Consider the following 21,633-nt stretch of genomic DNA (forward strand, 5'->3'; position numbering starts at 1 on the left):
CTACACAACTTATAACAGTTGGCAGATAAATGGACTTTGTTGGGTCCTCAAAAGCCTGCCATCCAAATTAAGCATTGAAGTTCCTGAAATACCCAACATGAAATGGCAACAATAAAAATAACTAACTACTGCAATAAAACTGATTCATACACAACAAAGAATGCAACAAGAGAAGCAATAAAGGCCACATTCTCCATTTCATTTATTTTATGGAATGAATTTCAAGTTAGCAAAATTGTGTAAAAGTTCTATTCTTAAAGCTGCAAGCTAATCATTAAAATCGACAACCTTATTCCTGCTGAATGAACAAACTAAATCTGCCAGAGTTACATGTAAAAATCTTCGAATCAACTCTATCATCAACAGATCACAGGCACATCATTAACAAAAATTATTTACTTTGATTTGTCTGTGAATTACAGGCTTGTTATTTCAACCAAAACCACAGCCTGAGAGCCAAGTGTTTGTTGTTTAGGATGCTGTGGCAGCAGCTGCCGGTCAGCAAGCGGACACAGGGCTAGAGCCAAGCTGTCTGGCCTCTCTGCTCAGTCAAGTCCATCAGCAGAGGCTTCTCTCAGCATCTTCACTACTCCATCAGGCAAAGCTGATCCATTAGCTCCGTCCACTTTATCAGCCAACAGCTGGTAAAGCACGCCTGTGTTCAGTGTTGAAAGACGCACACTATTGTTTTGGTTCCATGTTAATTCAGCCAGTCCAGATCATCATCATCCTCTTCATCACCAAACAGTGGGGCAGGCGGTGGACACCCCTTCAAGCTCTGCACATAAATGAGAGAAATAAAAGCATGAATGATGTCCAGCAGTGTTCTAATAACAGCTTAGGCTTTTTCAAAGCTGTATAAATGATTATGAAAATATCCCAGACTGGCTTAACACTGAGACAAAACACAAAGGCAGGACTAGGGTCAGGGGAGTGAGGCAGAGTACTGAAGCCTGAGAGCTTAGACTGAACTCAACAGATTCTTCCTCACCATCTCATCCTCCTCTTCCTCCTCACTGGGTGCTGCTGGGGGTTTGGCAGGTGTTATGCTCTGGAAAAATGGCTCCTCTCCATTTTCCTCACCAATTCCCCCAGTCAGACTGATGGAATAGTAGAAACAGGTGGGGTGGGGCACACAAAAAGAGAGTGAAGAAGAAAAAGGAAAAGGTAATGGGGACAAAGTCAGCAAGAAACAGTTCAGATGGGCAGTTAGTTCGCAGGGAGACATCAGCAGAGACTTACACACAAATAGGATACAATTAGAGTCAAGCTCATGGACTTGGCTCATTTCTCTTCTCATGGTACTTTTATTTATGGAGTACTTTTAACTTTTGATTTCTATATTTATTCATGTCTTGTTATTGTTGTGTATCAGTCTCATTCACCACGGCAAATTCCTTGTGTTTGACTCAACCTGCAGGATTGCAGGCTAAGCAGATGCCAATCAAATAATATAAAAATGTTATGTGATTTACTGGATTCCAAAAAACACCAAAAGATTTTAGATTTATTTCCTTATTCAACATTTTTTTCAATATTGTTGACAGTTGTTTGGTACTGCAAATGCAAGCAAACCATTTTGCAAAATTTTGTGGTGCATTCAAGACTGCTCTGATAAACAAGTCTTGAGTTAAGTGCTGACATGACATGGTACTGTGTCATACTGTACTGTGTGGATAATGTATATGTGATTTCATACTAAAAAATATTGTGACTGATAAGATTTTCGAAAATGAATGAAATATTCTATTAAAAGTTTGTCACCACTTTCCTGTTACTGCTCTTGTTGGGTAACATCAGCGCTACCAACATTTGATTTTATACATCTTCTGCTGTGAACTGTCAGACTTGTGTATCTTTAATTTATTCAAACTATGTGTAAACATCTAATCTCATCTAGTTCTGGTGGTGACATCACTTCTCAGCTCAGTTGTGGGAGGCTGTGCATCACCTGAAATTTGGAACAATCCAAATGATGCAGCATCATCTCCATCCTACCAGATATTTTAGTGGAATGACTTAAAGCCAGACTAAACATTTTAAACTTTAGGGGAGACAACTTACCTTACGTCCTCTCCTGAACTCTTCTGAAGGGTATTAGGTGGTGGAGGTGGGTTGGCCGGGGGTCCAAAGGCTTCCTGAGGAGCGTCATTTATTACTTCTACAGGCTCTCTATCCCCTGCTCTCTCTGTGTCCACCTCACTGCTCACTGCAGCTTTTGAGTCAGGCAGAGTTTCCTGCCCATCCTCAGGTGGTAAACTCTTTTCAGGTCCATCATCTAGATCTGCAGACCCATTTCCTTCTTCACAGGTTTCAGGAGCAGAGGGTTGCTCCTGGTCCTGCTGTACATCTGACTCTGCTGCTGCTGTCTCTTGCAGTACAGTGGTTGGACCTGAATGAAGATTAGTGGCTTCTGAAGTCTCTGCCTGGCTTTGTGTTGTTGATGAAGCTTCTGTCTCAGTCTCTGTTTCTGTGGCTGCATCCTGACCCCCCTGAATCTCACAGGCATGGAGAGAACCTGAGTCAGCCACATTTTCCTCTTCCTCATTTTCTTCCTGTTTCACATCTCTCTTTCCATTCACATGCACATTCTGATGAGGTTTTTCCTCCTTTTTTTTCACATCTTCACTTTCTTCTGCTTCCTTTTCCTCTTCCTTTTTTGGTCTCAGTAAAGATCTGTCTGTGCCACTGAGTAGCTGCAAAGTTACATTCTGTAAAAAAATAAATAATAACAATAATAAGCACATGATTGCAGAAAAGTCACCAACACATGCACTTGGCAATAGTGTTTCTTTGTGCAAAATCAAGTATCAGCCAGTTAGTGTCATGCACCTCACTTATAGTGTATCCAAAAAAGTTAAGCTTATATATGATTATATATATTACATACAGACTTGGACAAAAGATTGTCAACAGAATTAAAAAAAAGTGGGTGAATGCTTCTGAGCTGAACTCTTGCTTTTTCTACAGAGAGCTCCTTTAATAGTCTGAACAAAGTGACCAATGGTCACTAATCAGTGGATTGTAGCGATAGTTCAACCAGATTATTGTCATTTGTTAATAACACAGTATTTAAAATAGCTGTAAGTAAATTGGATACCAGACATTTTTTGCATTATAATGTCCATTTGCAAACATGTCATCAATCAAATCTTTTTTTAATTTTTTTTATTTCCTGCTTGGCATTTCAGACTGTCACAAATAGGTTGCATTGGCATTTCTGTGTAAAAACACTTACCTTAATGGTAGAGACAATTACCCCTACCACAGCCTGGCCACTGTAAGATTCACTGGGGTCAAACTCCCCTCGCAGAGAGTGAAACACTCCGTTCATCACACGCTTCACCTGCAAGTACACACAGTTGGCCTTATGTTCTTTGCTTGAAAAAGATGATTCATGTTACACTCATGGGCTGCAAGGTGGATTGGTGGTTAGCACCGTCGCCTCTCTATAAGGTCGCCGGTTCGCATCCTGGTGAGGACACCCAGGACCCTTATTAGTAGAGTTTGCATGTTCTCTCTGTGCAGCGTGGGTTCTCTCTGGGTTCTCCAGCTTCCTCTCACAAGTTCAAAAACATGTTGAGGTTAATTGGTGATTCTAAATTGTCCGTAGGTGTGAATGTGAGTGTGCTTGGTTGTCTGTCTCTAAGTGTAGCCCTGTGATAGACTGGTGACCTGTCCAGGTGAACCTGCCTTCATCTTGAATCAGCTGGGATAGGCTCCAGCCCCCTACGACCCTAGTAAGGATTAAGTGGTGTATAGATAATGGCTGGGTGTTACATTTATGCAATGGCCTACAACCTTTGTCAGCAAAACAGACTTTAACATATATCGGCAATGAAACTTAAGCAAAAGTTGCACTTTGAGCTAGCTGCATTGTGAGCTAGAATATTATATTAATAACAATAATAATTATTATTATTATTTGTATTATCATTTATTAATCAGCTAATAACATGGTGCCTCTTTATAATAATTAGGAAAAAATAAGGTAAGAATGAAATGTATAACACAATACCTTTTAAATTGCAACACTTGTAAAATACTAATGCAGTGCAAAACATCCATCCATCCATTATCTATACACCACTTAATCCCCACTGGGGTCGTGGGGGGCTGGAGTCTATCCCAGCTGACTCAGGGCGAAAGCAGGGGACACCCTGGACAGGTCTCCAGTCTATCACAGGGCTACATTCACTAGCTCCACCCACAGTCACCTGAAGCTGTCTCACCCCAGCACTGCTTCTCACATTAGGAACATCCCAATAATCAGCACTATAAAATATTTATGGCCCAATACATCCTCTAATCATAGAAATATTAATAACCTTCTACATGTCCAGACAAACACTCTACCTGCAGCTTCCAGTACAACCTCACTGAACATGGCCTTGTTCAATGTAAGATCAATATCCAACAAAACCTTCATTTTAAATAATTTTATTCTGTCGGCAAAGTTCGATTTTATGTTTTTAACAGAAACTTGGTTGAGACCTACTGACTGTAGCCAGCTTGTTGAGATGCGTCCTCCACACTATGAATGTTTTAAGCAACACAGAGTCAGTGGTCGTAGTGGTGGCATAGTACGTGTTAACAGGAAGACTTTTGGCAGCTTTTTAGCAGAATTTTTTAGAGATTTTTAAATCCTCCCTTGTTTTAAATCATGACAGGGTAGTTCTCTGTGGTGATTTTAACTTTCATGTTGATGACCACCGCAGGGAGCTGACTTTTTAAGCATCACAACTTCTTCTAACTTCAAACAGCATCTGTGTGGACGAACCCATAACCGGGGACACACTCTGGACCTTGTTTTTACCCTGGGTATCATTTTATCCACCTTTACTGGATTTTAATGCCCTGGATCACAAATGTATTGTTTTTAACAGTGAATGTCCAGTTTTTAGTACAGCGAGACCACGCTACTGGAGCATTTTTAACAAAAACAGCACAGCAGAGGTCTGCACACATTTTAATAGTAACTGCCGACCAATAACCAAAAATAGTGTCCACACAGTTTGTAGCAGCACTGGAGGATAACCGTGTCTTTGAAAAATTCCAATCCAAAATTCAGAAGTACCACAGCACTGAATCGGCCCTGCTCAAGGTGACCAATGATCTTTTAATGGCAGCAGATGATGGTATGTGCTCCATCTTGGTACTTCTGGACCTCAGTGCTGCATTTGACACAGTTGATCACACATCTTTTAATCAGACTGAGGCACTGGGTGGGGATTTCAGGTACAGTATTAGAGTGGTTTGTTGTTTTTTTAATCTTACCTTACTAATAGAAGGTTTTGTGTTGCAGCAAACAACCACAGGTCGTCATTTTATCCAGTTATCCAGCCTTTTTACATGTCTTAATCGGAAATCCCTACACAGATTACAGACAGTGCAGAACTCTGCTACCAGGCTTTTAACTAGGAAGAGGAAACATGAGCACATCACGCCTCTTTTAGCTCTTTTACATTGGCTGCCTGTACGTTTTAGGATTGAGTTCAAGATTGTATTAATGACTTTTAAAGCAATCAACGGTCTCTGTCCTATTTACATTGTCGACCTTTTAACACTGTAGTTTCCACCATGCTCTTTACGATGCTCGGGCAGAGGTCTTTTAACTGTCCCAGAGGCCTGGCTGAAAACAAAGGGGGACAAAGCATTTTCAGTCCGGGCGCCGATGCTCTGGAACAACCTGCCCGAGGACATCAGGTCAGCTGATTCTGTGCTCTCTTTTAAGTCACTTCTTAAAGCACATTTTTGTCAGAGAGCTTTTCCTGATTTTATCTAAGTTTTAAGTTTTATAGCTTCTTGCTCTATTTGTGCGGCTTCTAGTTTTATCAATTATTCTGTGCTCTTATTGTATTTTAATTTTTCATTTATTTTTTATTGGAAAGCACTTTGTAACATTTGTTTTGAAAAGTGCTCTATAAATAAAGTTTATTATATTATTATTATATACACTTAGAGATAGCTCAACCAAGCTCAACCAACACTCACACTCACACCTACAGACAATTTAGAATCACCAATTAACCTCAACATGCTTTTGGATGGTGGGAGGAAGCTGGAGAACCCGGAGAGAACCCACTTTACATGGGGAGAACATGCAAAATCGACGCAGAAAGATCCCAGGCATCCTAACCGAGACGCGAACGGGGAATCTTCTAGCTGCAAGCCCTGCAGCCCCAGTGCAAAACAAGAGAACTGAATTTATAAATTAAGGAATATTCACCATTTTTATTGTAATTTCATTTTTCATTTCATATCCATATATGTATATTCAGCTTTGGTGTCTAAAAATAGTATATATTTTTAGTGTTATAGTTATTATCATTAAAATGGTGTGCAGACATCGACTTACTGCTGTCCGTCAGGTGTGTCAGTGCAGCAGTGTGCCTGATGTACATATGTACTGGCATGGGACCAATAATCACAACATGTTGTCAATGCAGTGATAATATGTAGATAATATATAAGGAATAAAAGCAGCAAGATGAGTGTACACAACAGCAAACTCCAACAAATATGATTACCTGAAGAAACTTACTAAAGCAGGGGTTCTCAACTGGTCTCACCCTGGGACCCACATTTTCCCATGGTCATTAAGTCGCGACCCAATTTTTTTTAGAATTCAACATTCAATATATTTTCCTGTGCAACATGCATTTGAGAGCATATAACCATGCATAGTAACTGGACCATGATAACTGCACTGAGGGGCACTGAGCTTTCAGTCCGACCGATGGTCACAGCGCTGTATCGGTGGTAGCGGCGGCTCTGAGATCAAAATTGATATCCCAATTCCAGCACAGCGAACGAATAGTTGGCTATTAGGCTATTCGGGTCCAGCCCTAGTATGAAAACCCACATTTTAAATACTCCGGGTCATATTTGCGCTTTGCCATCTTGCATCCCAACATCAACACAAACTTAAAATGAATGTCAAACAAACTATGGTTACCATGCCTGTCAAAATAAAAGTTTTTTCCAAATAAAATTTAAGTTCAACCTGAGACGCACATTATATATTATTTATTTTTGACCAGCTGTCCGCGACCCACCCAGAACAGGTCCGTCGCGACCCACCAGTTGAGAACCCCTGTACTAAAGGACATGTAATAAATAAATAAAATGTAACATGTTACTCACCAATTATAACTAATAATACTACTACTAATAATTATTATTATATTATAATAACACTAATACTACCACTACCGCTAGTACTGCTACTTGTTGGTGACATGCTTTGTTATTGTTTTGACATTCTCAGTATCCCTCAGATCAGTAATAAACACTGTAGTTGTGCATTTCCCTCGACTGTATTTGAATGTACTTGACTATTTCACAATGTTTTGGATTTATTAATGTAGTTTTAAAAGGACAGGTATACTCAGCCGTTTTAAATACATGAACTAATTCTAACTGGAGGCAGAACCATAGATAGAGAACACAGATCGCTTTTCTAGTAATTTAATTGGCTACATAATTAAAACTATTGGAGACTGCATACAAACTGATTCATGGATCTGAAAACATATCAGATCTAACAGGAATGAGTGTTCCTTGAACATCCGGCACAGACTGAAAGTTGCTGGAAACAGTCGAAATTGACAATCAACTTTTAACTCCACCACCTGCTCTCGTTCATTTGCAAGCAAGGAGCAGTGAATCTTAAATAAACCTACTATATCCCCTGCAGTGTGTGACTTCCTATTTGGGTGGTAAAAAGCAAGCTGGGAACAATGATTGAAGGCTTAGCTATCCTACAGTGACATCTAGAGGTGATAATGAACTACTGCTTATTATGTCTAAGAAAGGCCGCTGCAAAAATGATTTTGTTAAAATTAAACTACAAAACTGGAAGAAGCAATTGTGCTGCAACGTGTCATTTGTGCGTGCCTGCTCACCTCTGCTGCAGTGTCTCCTGAACTCGCCTGCTGCTCCACTTGCCCCTCCAGTTCAGCCACCCTGCTTTCCAGCTTCGCTCTGACAGCTACTCCCTGCTGCTCCAAGGCTGCATACTTAAAGAAAGGAACAAACCATGATGAGACATCAATCTGTTTAGAACATCACATTGTAGGGAGTCAAAGTCAAAGTGCTCATAGTGTAAATCAAAGACTTTTAGGGTAAAAAAACAGAGTTAGGTTAGGAAATGTTTGGGTTTATGTTAAGGTTAGGGCACGGTTTAGCCCTGTCCATACTCTATGCCTTCATAGTATGGTTTGGGTCAATTTTAACCTCAGCCAGAAATTCCCTCATAACAAGCATCTTTACCAAACTCTGAACTACAGATCTATTTAGAATGTATAAACAGCCTGTCAGACAATAATACATTGATGAGTTAATCCTTACCTAACATTTCAGAGAGCAGGCAGAGTTTATTTTTCAGAATTTATACCACTAATTTTTGGGGAAAAATGATCTACTATCACACAATATCATGTCCTACTTAACCTATATTTTATTGAAACTGAAAATGGCATGGGGAGTAATCATTTTTGTGATTCCTGGAGTCATTTCAATGACAGTTTCTGCCGCCATCCTGCCTGTAATGTGATTTGGCAGTGAGGGTCAGCGGGTTGTGTTGTTTTTTGGCATAAATGTCTCCCTTGCTGCCTGCTCCACATCCTGACACACCTTTCGCCAGATCACTTTCTGCTTTAGAAATCAGGATCAGATCAATGAGCCTGTTGCACTATGTCTTGCTGCCATAACCTTAGTCACTAAAATGGCAGCTCAGGTACATATATAATCTTAAGGCACCCCAACTCCTCTTTCATTCTCTGTTTTGATCATAGTTAGCTTGGAATTAATGGATTGTAATTTCTTAATTTTTAACGGTATTTAGTTATATTGCAGGTGCAGATCTTGTCACCGTGTCAATCCACTGTTAGGCCTCTGTATGGCTTCTATTTCTTTTGTGCAACATATGTGACAATTACGAAGCGGGTTTTACTTTTTCAAGGTTTGGAGAGCGCGGTAGAGTTGAAAGCACAAACATAAAAAGCAATAGTTTCTTTGAGAAATACAACAGTGGTTGTGTATGTAAATGTAATGTCTTTACACTGTAAAGTCACAACCCTGACAAAATTCAGTCCCTGCTAATGATGACCATTTATTCTAATTAGACTGAACACCCATCTTACCTTTTCCTGAAGGGCTTGCAGCTCTTCACTCTCCCTGCAATGTTGTAGGACACTCTGTTCTTCTGAATCTCGTGACTGCTTGAGAACTGTAAGCTGTTGACAGTGAGAGAAGCCAAAAGCACAGAAATCACACATCATGTTTTTAAACTTGCATCACAATATTTAACCATTGTCCTTCCAAATACAGTGATTGGAATTTTGTTTCTTTAAAAAAAGAATTAAAAAACAAAATAAATCTTTTTTGCCTTTATGTGATAGGGACAATTGGAGGCAGACAGAAATGGCATGCTATAAAGGTTTAGGGGCTGGCATGATGCTGTGGTAAGAAGCAAGCCTTACCACATGGCCTTTTGCCTAATCAGAAGAGCTACTGGTGTACTTTGGCACTTTTGTAAAACTTTTAAAAAAGCATAGTCAAAATAGATCCAGAAACAGAATAGAATTAGAAAAAAAGTGTAGTAAGATACAAGAAAATAATTCATTGTTTTTTAGCACCACCTGGGCTTTTTACACATGTAGGATGATTTAGTTTCATAAAATGTGTAGCTAAAAAAGTGAACAAAAGAAGTAAACAAAAAAAGTATTAAGTGAATGTATTCAAAGTTAAAGAAACTTTAGAGGGTTAAAAAAATAAATAACCCTGAGAGAAACTTTGGGATGAAACTTCAAAGACTTGTTTAGGCTAGCTTGTCTACCTTCTCCTGTAATTGAGCTAGCTTGTCCTGTAGGTCATCTCTTTGCTCTGTAAGTTCAGCCAGCTCTCCTCTGTGCTGCTCTTTAGCTGAAGCCAACATATGATCACACTTCCTTTTCCACTCCTCGTCTAGCTCCACCTGAAGCTGAGACAACTGCAAAACATAAAAAATGCCATTAGCGGTCCAAGGTTAAGTGATAGGTATAGCTTCTTAAGAAAAACATTTCCATAAAACGTCTTATTAGCTAATTTGGAAGATGTTTAAGGGAGTTCAGAGAGTATAATTCACCACTGTATTACAAGTCAACAAATCACTCTGCTCAATAGGCCTTTCACTGGATGCTACCTGTTCAGATACAGCGCTGTCACTGCTGCTCCTGGCCTTGCGAAGTTGAGCTCGGAGGTTGTCTAGCTCCTGCTGGCTGCTCTTGCGGAGCTCCTCCACCTCCTCATCCCGACGCTGACGCTCTGCCTGCCATTTCGCCTTCCTTTCTGAAAGTGCCTAAATGTGAGGGAGCCAACAGCTTGTCAGAATATACATTTTTATATTTAATTTTCTATTTAAAATAACATAAGATAAAATGAAGTTTATTGATCCCTCACCAGGGAAATGTACATGTTTCAGCAGCTAGATACAAATGAGGCATGGAAGAAGCAATAACAAAGGACACAAGGTGTGTAGAATTACTTTTATACAGAATAGCAATGCTACATTTCTGTTATTGCAGTCAAAAAGTTCTTGAGAGACAAGACCAGTGTTTACATGATGTCATTGCACATGAAGAGCTGCAAGAGAACAGTGTTACATTTGGTTGGTGATCTGGAAGAGCTGTAAAGAGAAAAGAGAAATGTAGTGTTTACATGAATTTGTTGCACTTACGGCTGCAAGAAGAAAAGCAGGGTTAAAGAGATGTGGTTGTACTGGAAGAGCTATAATGAAAAGAAACTGTGTTAAATGATGCTGCTGCACTGGAGGAGCTATATGACAGAAAACTGTTTTTAAAATGTTGTATTAGAAGTCCTACTGCATAAAAAACAGTGTGAAATATGTTAATGCATTGGATGTGCTATGAAGAGACAAAATACATGATGAAGACTGTTGTACCTGAAGGCTTGTGAAGAGCAAACCTGTGTTACAATTTGTTATTGCACAAGAGAGTAGTTGCACATAAGTAGAAGTGTTATGTCATAGACATGTTAAATAATCTGACTGCAGAACCTCTCCCTGATTTTTTTTCTAAATCTGAAAAATTATCAGCATTTATTTTCATCTATTTTCATAACCTTCATAAAGAATGATAGCCCTGTCTCCTTTCACTGTCACAATAACACAAATATGACATATACTCACTCGTTCCAGGCTCTCTTTATCAGTCTTCAGATCCTGCAGCTCTTCCTCCATGGTGTTGACTTTCAGCTCCATCTCTTTGCGTCTTTGTTTCTCTGAGCGATACTGAGCCTGGACCCTCTCTGCTACTTCTTTCAGCTCTGAAAGAAATAAACCGCCACATTCTTCAAGAAAACCTAAAATCATTAGCAGAAGGTTGGGCCTTGGATGCAGCTGGGTGTTCCAACAAGACAATGACCCCAAATACACATCAAAAATGGTGAAGAAATGGTCTCAAAGTCCTAATTTATCCCATCCTGTGGACTGTGTTGAAAAAACAAGTCTGTGTCAGAAGGCCAACAAATTTAGTTTAACTGCACCAATCCTGTCAAGAGGTGTGTTGAAAGATACAACCAGAAGCTTATCAGAGGTTTTTGGAAGGCTACCAAAAGCGCCTAGTTGACATGAAAATGAACAAGGGATAATTATTGACATATTAGCGTTAGGGTTAACCCTAACATTTATGGTACATTTGGTGACTGTAGTTTGTATTGCTGTTGATTTGTATTTCATTTTATTGAGAGATATTGCAGATATTTTGTCCACCGCCTCATTTCAGTGAAGGCAGACTTCACTAATAATGCATTACAGGCTAAAGCCTTCAGTATGACTGCAACACTTAATACGTCCCCAAAGCTGAACAATATGGCCTTGAGGAAGGTAGGATTTATTGCAGAACTAGACTTGATTGCACTTTTGCTAGTCTGGTGTACTTCACTATCTGGAAATTGAGCGCATAAACAAGCCATTTTAGGTGGGCCTAATAATGTTTTGGGGGTTTTTTGGTAATTTTTCTAACCAGTAAAAGCTCCATCAAAACACACCTTCCAGTTGTGTTTCCAGGGCAGCAATATGTTGGCAGTGACGCTCATTGTCCTGCAGAGCCAAGCCCAGTTTATTCTGTAGCTCCATGGTCTTCTGCTGGTGAGCTGAAGCTTCCAGCTGCAGTTGAGACACCCGTGCTGCCGATGAAGCCAGGTCCTCTGTCAGACGAACCTGAAAGAGATGTAGGGAGACAGCAGGAAGGTGAAAGGAGGGGCACTGGTAGCTATCCACAGCAAAGTATAAACCCCAGGTCACACAGACAGTGAAACAATATAGTGACAAGCCTGGATGACTGGCCACATCATGCTAGTGGTGTGAGCAAAATGTCTCTGTGGGGAAAAAACTGGTGAGTGCTGAATGATGGAAAAGGAGGCAGAAGGAAAAAAAGAAGAAAAAAAGTTAGTTAAAATGCCAGTGAAGTATGACTTAGAGAGGATGATCCAGTGGCAGCAGTCAGACTGGGATCAAATAGTTGTTGTGTGCAAACTAGATTGTCAGTCCCACCTGATCCACCATGAAATTGATATCATTTGCCAAGACTGACAGAATGTACTGTCCAGTGACTTGATCCTGTCAAGGATATATCTGTTGTGTCTATCTAAATGACCATTACAAAATAATTGTTGTTCTCCCTGAGTTAAAACTGTCAATGGCCAATTTCATGGTTCCCTTTCTAATTTTCCCTCTTGTTTTGCAGATACTAGTTGACCCAGTCTGGTTGCAGCACACAGAGAAAACAGGCTCACCTGGCCGGAGCCTAGGTCCACAGGCAGTGCATGCTGAGAAGGGAGAGCAGTAAATACAAGAGTTCCCTCAGAGTAGGAAGCAATGCAAATAACCAGGCAGAGAGCACTTGTCAAAGATGGGAATCAACAGACAACAAATCATTAACTAAATGCCAAAATAATTTCCACTGACTATAGGAATTATAAAGTGTACTACAATGTATCCTGGTGAAAATGTGTAATTTAGATTGTATAGAAGACAAGAAGTGATGCATGAAACCCTTATCTACTAATCTAATGCAGTCTAATACTAAACAAAGTGTATTACTGTTCAGTTCGGTCCTTTTGTCAATTGTCAATGTCCATTGAAAACCAAGTACCTCTAAAACATCAAAATCACAACAATGACAATCTTTCACTCTAAACTTTTTAATGTCTGAGCCTAAATATTTTCTTTTCTTTTTTTCTCTCTATTTTCTGAAGTTTGAATAAAGGTTTCAAGAATATAATTATATATAATCATGAGATTGATAAATTCATGGTTTTCACTAAGATGTGTTAAAGCAGAAGCTGTTATTAAGACATGTTTGCTGACTGTATCACCACTGCCACTATCAATAAAAGGCATCAGAGCCCAAAACAAATTGTAGGACCTTTTCAGAGGGCTGTACTAAAAAGTGAAATTAGTGGGTTATCGATGTATGTTGAGCTTAAAGTCAGAGTTTTCAGTATCACAAAGGTGGCTCTCTTTTTATCTGGTTAGATCTCCATGGTAACTTATGCTGTGGAGCTAACCTGGTCGTGAGCAGGTTATGTTCGGAGTTTCGGATTTTAATTGGCTGGAAAGAGTGTCTCCCTTTAACCAGATCGTTTACGGACTATCATTTATGAGCGATACAGATTCTCAGCTGACGGAATTTGTTATATCTGCAAACATGCTGAGTTGTGCGCTACTAATATCACTGAATGAAGTTGTGTAGTTACAGTATCGCCCACTGTAAATATCACATTGCCATGGGAACCAGATATGTATTCAGTTGACGATGCAGAAATTACAAAAACATGTTTTTATGTTTGGCTCTGATTTGCTGTCAAGTCTGTTTACACTGCTGGTGCTGCAGCTGATAGAACACATTAGAACATGGATTATTCTACTGGTATTTATTGCAGAGAAAATTCAATCAATAACATTATTTTCGCTTTGATTTGGACAAAAATTGAAGTGACATCCTGCATTATGGGACAGTGTCAGACCTAAATGCACTTCAATACAAGATCATGTTTAAATGTATGAAGTTTAACTTTAACATGCAGCTGTCAGTTGGAAATTAGCGGTTGCATCTGTAAAATATTATATATTAACATATTTAACAGTTTTCTGCCAGCGTTTCTGTCTTGCACCATTTGCAGTAGCAGCGCTTTTTACCGTCATATTTTTTTATACTCCTCATTGTTCTCTATTAAAACGTCTTGACTGAAGCAGCTGCAGACGGTCGTTTACTTTTGTGCAGAAGAAGAGTCACATGACGCATTAAACGCTCCTTTTTATGTGAACAGAGCCTGAAGCAGAAAGTCTGAGTTGACAAAGAAAGTTGATAACCCCCTTTGTAATACCTGTAATCTCTGGCTGGGGCTTTTGTTTTTGTCGAGCCGGCTTACACAAAGAAAGCCTGGGTATGTTTAACTTGTTTCATAGTCTACCACTCTGGTCTACTTTGTTGTTTGTTTGTTTGTTTACACGTTTATATATGCAATGCAAAAAGGAAGACAAATAGTGAGGAGATTCTTTAACAAGAGAACATAATGCTGGAAAAAAGGTAGGTTTAGGGTCAGGCATGGGTGAACACTCACTAGGTATCATTTTGTGAATTCCAAAGTCTGAGTCACAAAAAAATACTGACAAATCTATGAAATCTTAACTTCATTTAGCTCTGACACAAAGCACCATTTTCAGACTACCAGTGCAGCTTTACAGGACAGTACTATCATGTTGTCACAATACACAATCGATCTACAGCTTCATTTGTTCCCTTTTTCACCATTAAAGACCAACACTCACCTTGTCCTGCTCAGCCTGCAGGAGTCGTGCCTGGTTCTGGTCACTGGATGACTTGAGGGAGTCATTTCTCTGCTCCAGCAGCAGGTGACTCTGCTCTATGTACCTGGAAAATGACAACAACCACATTTAGACTAAAAGTTTCCCTCATACATAATCAAAACTAAATCAGTCTGTTTGGTTAAGATCACAATGAAATTAGAGTGTGAAGGAAATATGGACAACTGAAAAATGGTCAATTCTTCTTAAACTACACTTCTGTGGAAAAGCTTTAGGCACAATTTTTTTTACAGACTTTCCAGACAGAGAGACACAGATACACACACACACAAAAAAACATTGGAACCCAAACTAGGAGTGTGGGGATGATGATGATGATGATGATATTTCTCCCCTGCATCTTTGTTGTACCTTGTCAATCTCTAGTTGTGCTTGCAGTTTACAGTTATGGACACTGAAACACTAAGCTTGAAGTTGTTTCTCAGCTGGCTTAGATGTAGGGGTTTGACGTATCGATAGATCTCACATTCTCTGCATATATCCCCTATTACTGGGATAGTAGCATTCCAATAGTTCCATATTCTCTGCCCTAGTCCATGAATGTCTTGTTCCAGTAGCCCACATCTCATCAGGTTGCCTTGGTGATGTGGATCTTGCTGACATGGGCAGCATCTGAATCATTAAGGCTCATATATATATATTATACCGCTCATCTTTGACAGCTTTAAAGACTTTGCTTAAAGGGCTCCCACTGGGTGAACAATGCTGGGATGGAAAACAAACAAAATACACTGTATATACCTAATCTTTAAAGAGGTGGTGGGGCAGCATTCAAGTGTTTGCATGCAAAAGGGCCCAGAGCCTACACCAGGGGTAAATTGTTGAAACACTGTTTAGCTCAACTGAGTGGGATTTTCTTTTCCCTCTTTCAACGCTCAGTATGGTTAAATGTGGGAAACCTCAGTTGTGGTCCGGCTTCACCAAGGTACCTCATCCATTCTCCACTAATGACTACAGGCCCATTTCCCTGTCCATACTGGTGGTTAGCTCATGTAAGAGGATTAAAAATCCAAAATTTCAAGTCATGTAGTCATAGACCCACTGTAGTGTGCTTATTGCTCTGCAAGAGGGGCAGATGATCCCACTAAAAAGTAAAACTTTCAATCTATGCATCTGGAAGGTTGTAAAATACATGCACCAGTCCTCCTTGCAGAATTCTCCTCTCTGATAAATATGATTTAACCCACTAAACCTGGCTGACATACTGAAAGAGAGGGGTTCAAAACTGATCAAATAGATTTTGGTTTTCTTCATGGGCAGATTGCAAAAGGGAAGAAAAGGGCACGCCATCAGGTGCATTTTCTCTCTAACAGCATATCCCACAGCAGTGTGCTGCTACCTTTGCTAAGTGTTCGATACACAGATGGTTGTTTTAACAGATATCTTGGACAAAATAGTATTCAACTTGTGGATGGCACAGCCTTGATCAACTTTTTGGAGCAGGATAAAGACAAAACAGTTTAGTTATGAATAATTTAAAAATAAATAAATAAATGAATGAATAATTTCTTCAGGTGGTGCAGCTACTTCCTTCCAGTCAGAGGCAAAGATACCTAAATATCAGAAACCAAACACTCATTTATTCCAAAGGTACTATACCAGTTAAAACTGGTAGCCATGGGGAGTTTGGGGTAATACAAAGAGTAGGGGATGTGGAATACAATGGACTAGTGGATGTGAACATACATGAATTTGGGAACTAACACACACCTCCCTGTTGGTATTCATGGCATCATGAATAAGAATCAAAATATCTGAAGTGGTCACCATTTTAGGCTTCCCCCCCAGTTGTGCCTACTTGGCATTTTTGGACTTGCCTTTGGTTCTGGTTGATGAGATCCCCAATTTTATGGTTTTGCTCCTCAATACGAGAGCTTTTCTCAAAGACTTCCTTTTTCAAACATTCATTTTCCTAAAAACAAAAAAAAGAGTTTTCAGAACAATTCTTGATGATATACAATATCCACGCTTTGAAAAGAGCTGAGAAAAAGACAACAAAGCGGCCACAAGGCAGTGTTCTGATGTGTACCTGGACAATTCTTTGGATATTGTGCATGATCATTGAGGTTTCCATCGACATACTAGACACACCCATACAAAGACTTCCCTGCCTTTGAAGGTCATCAATCTGTTAGTAAAGAAAGAAAATAATGAGATGTACCCATTTTCTGCTGAAACCGTTTAAGGAACACAGTCTTTTACAATTTGAATTGTCCCTAGGTGATAAATAAAGTTATCTGAATTGAATTGAACTGAACTGAATTGAATTGAATTGAATTGATTTGACATTACATAGCAAATGTACCTTTGAGGACAACTGATCCACTTTATCTGCTACTTTTCCAACAGACAACCGGATCTCTGTGTTGTGCTGTCGGGCCTCAGTCATCAAAAAGGAAGTCACATCCCCAGAGCCTGAACAAAACAAATCAGTCACAATAAAGTTATGTAATTTGTAATCATTTCACAACTTAAATTAATCCATGTATTTCAATTACCATTTGATTGAGGATGCACTATGAAATGGTAAATTGGACCGAGATATTCAAGGTAATTCAGTCTCAAAGTGTACAGTTCACTAACAAGCTCCACAACATTTGTTATTGCACTCAACACCCCATATAAACCTCAGATTTGATTTGGTTTCCTTGTAGGTCAACTCAGCAGTCTTACCCATGTAGGGGACAGTTTGTGCAGGATAGACCTGGCCAACAGGCTGTAGCTGAGATGGAGTCGCAGAGGTCTGTGTGTAGGAGTAAGGCTATGAAACAACATAATACACTGATATCAAGCGATATTACCAGGTTTGCCTTTATTCCATGTACTTACTGATAAAAAGCTATTACAAAAGGTGGTGAAATCGCACCTGAAAGGCATGGCTGCTGCCTGGAAGGCCAGGCTGTGAACCAACAGTGGTCATAACTGGAAGTAAGGCAGACATCGAACCAGTGTGGGGATGAGGGTGTACTGCAGGACAAACAATGCAATTTAACAGATAATTCCAAACTGCAGGAAAAATGATTATACGAGCAGGGTGGGGTAGGTTACCATATGCAGAAGTTGGAGCAGCAGAGGTGATTTGCACTGGAGATGAGGCTACAGTCGGATCCTTGGCTCTGCTGCCACTGGTGTCCTGGAGATAAATGCGCAGCAATGTAATTCAGTAATAACATCAGAAATCCTTTTTAAAAGGGGCACTCAAGAAGTTTTGTACTGCATTTCTATGTGAAAAAGACAATTTCAAAAGAAGACTCGTCAGAAATAGTTGAAGCAGAGGCCCTGACATACAAAAGTATGGGTCAAGCTCCAAAAACAGCAGGTTTGTTATATTAAATTCAAGACAATCACATGTAACATAGTCACAACTTAACACACAGCTGAACATTAGCTGTAAAACCTCTACCTCCTTATTATTTACAAGGTGTGTCAGAAAAGTTTCAGGACTGGTGTCACAAAGGATATATTTCAAATACAATGCCACAACTCTCGCCTCTTCTCGCTCACTGAACGAAGCAAACGGATCTCTTTGTAGACGTGCTGGTTGATCGTCTGAAGGGGAAAACTTGTAGTTCGTAGTTTGGATTTGAAATATATCTTTTGTGACACCAGTACTGGAACTTTTCTGACACACCTCCTATAACATTGTGACTTTTTTTCAAAATGATTTGTTGTTTTAAAATAATGTTCATATAATGTTATAATGTCTTTTTGTTCGCACACAGCCTTGAGGAACAGTCACTTTGCATCACTATCCATACTATACGTTCATGTGGCAAATAAAACTCTTGAGTCTTGATTAAAACTACATGAAAGTTATGTATGAACATGGAAGGTTATTGCAGCACTAAAAAGTGGTATTAAGGAAGTCAAAACAGCTACAACAGGATGAGGATAATTAAATTTACCATGTCTACATGTCTAAATGCATTGAGTTGCTGCCATGTGATTGGCTGATCAGATATTTGTGTTAACAAGCAGATGAACAGGTGTGCCTAATGACGTGACCGCTGAATGTATACCTGTGTTTAACTGCAAAATAACAAAATAAAGTATTTTGACCATGTATGCAAATTGGCAATAAAATACATGTGAATTAAATTTTTTTTAAATTTGGGAAAAAATCCTAATAAATGTGTTATGTTTGAAATTTACCTATGTACAAAATGGTTAACTGAGATTGATTTGTCATTTAAGCAGCTCCTTAGCTGAAACCTTAATGCTTTAGAAGCAGGTTTTGCTTTAAATAAAGCCGAGCAGTAAATCTGAGACAGTTCCATATTACAACACATATTTATGTCATTTGGAAAACAATTACATCTTTCTTGTTGACAATGGAAACAACATGGAATATTGTCATAAGAAACTGACCTCGAGCTCAGAGTCACTAGATTCGGGCTGGCTGGCCACTTCTGTCATAAAAGGCAACATGGGTTGACCCATCTTGGCCATGCGGGAAATTAGCTTGGCTTTAGTGGCATCTGGATTCTGAAGTTTACAAAAGAGAAAAGATCATCTTATACTAACACACCTCCAAAGCAAATTAATACAATATATATATTTTTAAATGCCAATGCAGGTGCTTACAGCCAGCTGTTCACTTAGAGAGCTCGACTTTGCACGCAGTGGTGGTTCCCTGGAAAAGAAAAGAAAAGAAAAGAAAAAATCAGCTTAAAGTGACAAAGGAGTTAAAGAAAGCTTAAGAGCTTAAATCTCACCCTGGTCTGCCTGGACCTGAGGCAGTTGCCTGAACCGGAGGCTCTGGGACTGGAGTTTGCACACTGGTAGCTGCAGATGGAGCAGGAGAGGGAGCAGCAGAGTCTCCTGAGTTGGCACTGGCCCGATCAGAGCCACTGTCTTTGGAAAACTTCACCTAAGCATAAAACAAGCACAATAAGCTTCTCTTCACACTTCAGCAAAATTACAAACAGCCAAGGGAAAAGACAAAACACCAGAAACACCAGCTACTTCAACAGAGACATTCTAGCATATCTGTGTCATTAGAATGATGAGGTTTATTATAAAAGGTGAAGGGAAATCTGTCCAGTTGGCATTACCCTTCGAAGCTCTGCTTCAAAGATAAGTGTGCTGTTAGATGGAACACGATTCGGGACTCCCTTGGTTCCGTAAGCAAGATTGGGTGGGATGACAATGAAGCGAGAGCCTTCCTTCTTCATACCCAACATCCCGTCCTCCCAACCCTGCTCACACAGACAAGGACAGGAAGAGGAATAATGTGATATTAACACAATAATATGAAAACAATGGACATGATGCAGTCACAGTTTTAGTTGGTCATTTAAAGTTACACTAGTCCTTTTCAATACCCATGTTGCCTTGTTAGTAGAAGTTTGATAAGAAAGCCAAGGTATATGAACTGATTAGATCACGTGCTTGCTTTTGTATCAGTTCGACTCACCTTTTAAAATTTTGAAGGCAAATTCTTTTGTGAGAGTAGATAACGTCTGGCAACACTGAATCATGATGCGCAAATCTTCCGGAAAATGCTCCTGTACTGAATTCAGGTGTATTTATTCCCCCAAAAGAGAGACTTTTCAATTTGTGTTTTATTGTTATTTAGTTTGTTTGTTTTTTTTTTTCTCTTTGTTTGTTTGTTTTTCCAGAGTTTCGGTCTCTTCATATCCTTTTTCTTCTGTACATTATGAAATCATCTGGAAGTCAACAATGTCACATATGCCTTGATGGAGCATGTCATCAGGTTTGTGTTATATTAAAATAAGCCCAATCACGTGTAACATAATAACAACTTAATGTCACATTACATTAAAACCACATAAGGTTATTCATGAACATGGAAGGTTGTTGCAGCACTACAAAGTGATAAAGAGGAAGTTAGAACAGCTATAATAGAATGAAGAACAATAAAAATATAAAAATAGACACTCCCAGTCACAAACTACTGTTCCTGTTTTTGTCCAATGTAGAGTACTGACATTGTAGTTTATTTACACGGAAATTAAAAGTAAACAAGTTTAAAGGTACTGCAGAATAAGGACTGTAGATATCCAGTAGATTTAATATGAGACCACAACATGGGATTTTGGATGTTATGATACTGTCATTTAATGTGGCTGAAGTCAGTATTTTTTTGTCTGTTTGGACATCATATCTGCTTTGATCTTGCTTTTCCTCTAAAGGCGCCAAGATGTCAAAACCAAGCAGCTTGACATTATATAGAACGCAGTTTCTTACATTAAACATGTATTTTATTATAGTGGCAATGAAACATATGGGATATTGTATCACCAGAGACAACATGTTTGAATGAGGGTCTTTTCATTGCGAAAGTACAACGTTTTAAAATATTTTTAAATGCAAACATCATGCATCACTCACACAAAAAATATGCATATAAGCACAAAATGGCAGAATGAAACAGATTTTGTTCTCATTTCCATTCATTTAATGCATGAAAATAAATGAGTCAATTAGAATATATTTTTTAAAAAAAATAATAATATTCACTGTATTGTAACCTACGTTGTGGGGACTGACTCAGACTGCTATACTGATTCCTCACAATATATATCGACTCACTTTGATCACTTTCCCAGCTCCAATTTTCAGTCGCAGCAACTTGTCTTTGTTCTGGTTCGAGTCAAACATCTGAAATAATATTTAACATTTAATACACTGTGTGCCATCATTGTCAGAAAATCCACATAACTGGAGACAAAGTGCTGAAATGTATGAAAATAACTCTGTGTGTGTGTGTGTGTGTG

General features: G+C 39.1%; 1 protein-coding gene across 2 annotated transcripts in view; it reads right to left on the reverse strand.

The window, feature by feature from the left end:
* Positions 1-178: 178 nt before the first annotated feature.
* Positions 179-21,633, reverse strand: part of fkbp15b (FKBP prolyl isomerase family member 15b) — a 26,436-nt gene continuing 4,981 nt past the window's right edge. Inside the window, exons 8-29 of one of the 2 annotated variants that reach the window (XM_008277015.1) lie at positions 21,449-21,517; positions 19,948-20,091; positions 19,609-19,763; positions 19,478-19,526; positions 19,262-19,378; positions 17,942-18,026; positions 17,760-17,860; positions 17,567-17,636; positions 17,199-17,308; positions 16,923-17,021; positions 16,711-16,805; positions 14,837-14,939; positions 12,052-12,223; positions 11,192-11,328; positions 10,187-10,342; positions 9,842-9,994; positions 9,147-9,239; positions 7,908-8,021; positions 3,239-3,346; positions 2,065-2,711; positions 992-1,100; positions 179-778 (exon numbers count right to left, since the gene is read on the reverse strand). In XM_008277015.1, the coding sequence (XP_008275237.1) occupies positions 701-778; positions 992-1,100; positions 2,065-2,711; positions 3,239-3,346; positions 7,908-8,021; positions 9,147-9,239; positions 9,842-9,994; positions 10,187-10,342; positions 11,192-11,328; positions 12,052-12,223; positions 14,837-14,939; positions 16,711-16,805; positions 16,923-17,021; positions 17,199-17,308; positions 17,567-17,636; positions 17,760-17,860; positions 17,942-18,026; positions 19,262-19,378; positions 19,478-19,526; positions 19,609-19,763; positions 19,948-20,091; positions 21,449-21,517 (2,964 nt within the window). In that variant the 3' untranslated portion in view covers positions 179-700. Of the gene's footprint in view, positions 779-991; positions 1,101-2,064; positions 2,712-3,238; positions 3,347-7,907; positions 8,022-9,146; positions 9,240-9,841; positions 9,995-10,186; positions 10,343-11,191; positions 11,329-12,051; positions 12,224-14,836; positions 14,940-16,710; positions 16,806-16,922; positions 17,022-17,198; positions 17,309-17,566; positions 17,655-17,759; positions 17,861-17,941; positions 18,027-19,261; positions 19,379-19,477; positions 19,527-19,608; positions 19,764-19,947; positions 20,092-21,448; positions 21,518-21,633 lie in introns of both variants that reach the window. The other variant, XM_008277013.1, reaches the window with a different exon arrangement.

The sequence above is a fragment of the Stegastes partitus genome, unplaced genomic scaffold (assembly GCF_000690725.1).
Source record: "Stegastes partitus isolate 25-593 unplaced genomic scaffold, Stegastes_partitus-1.0.2 Scaffold86, whole genome shotgun sequence".
Classification (NCBI taxonomy): domain Eukaryota; kingdom Metazoa; phylum Chordata; class Actinopteri; family Pomacentridae; genus Stegastes; species Stegastes partitus.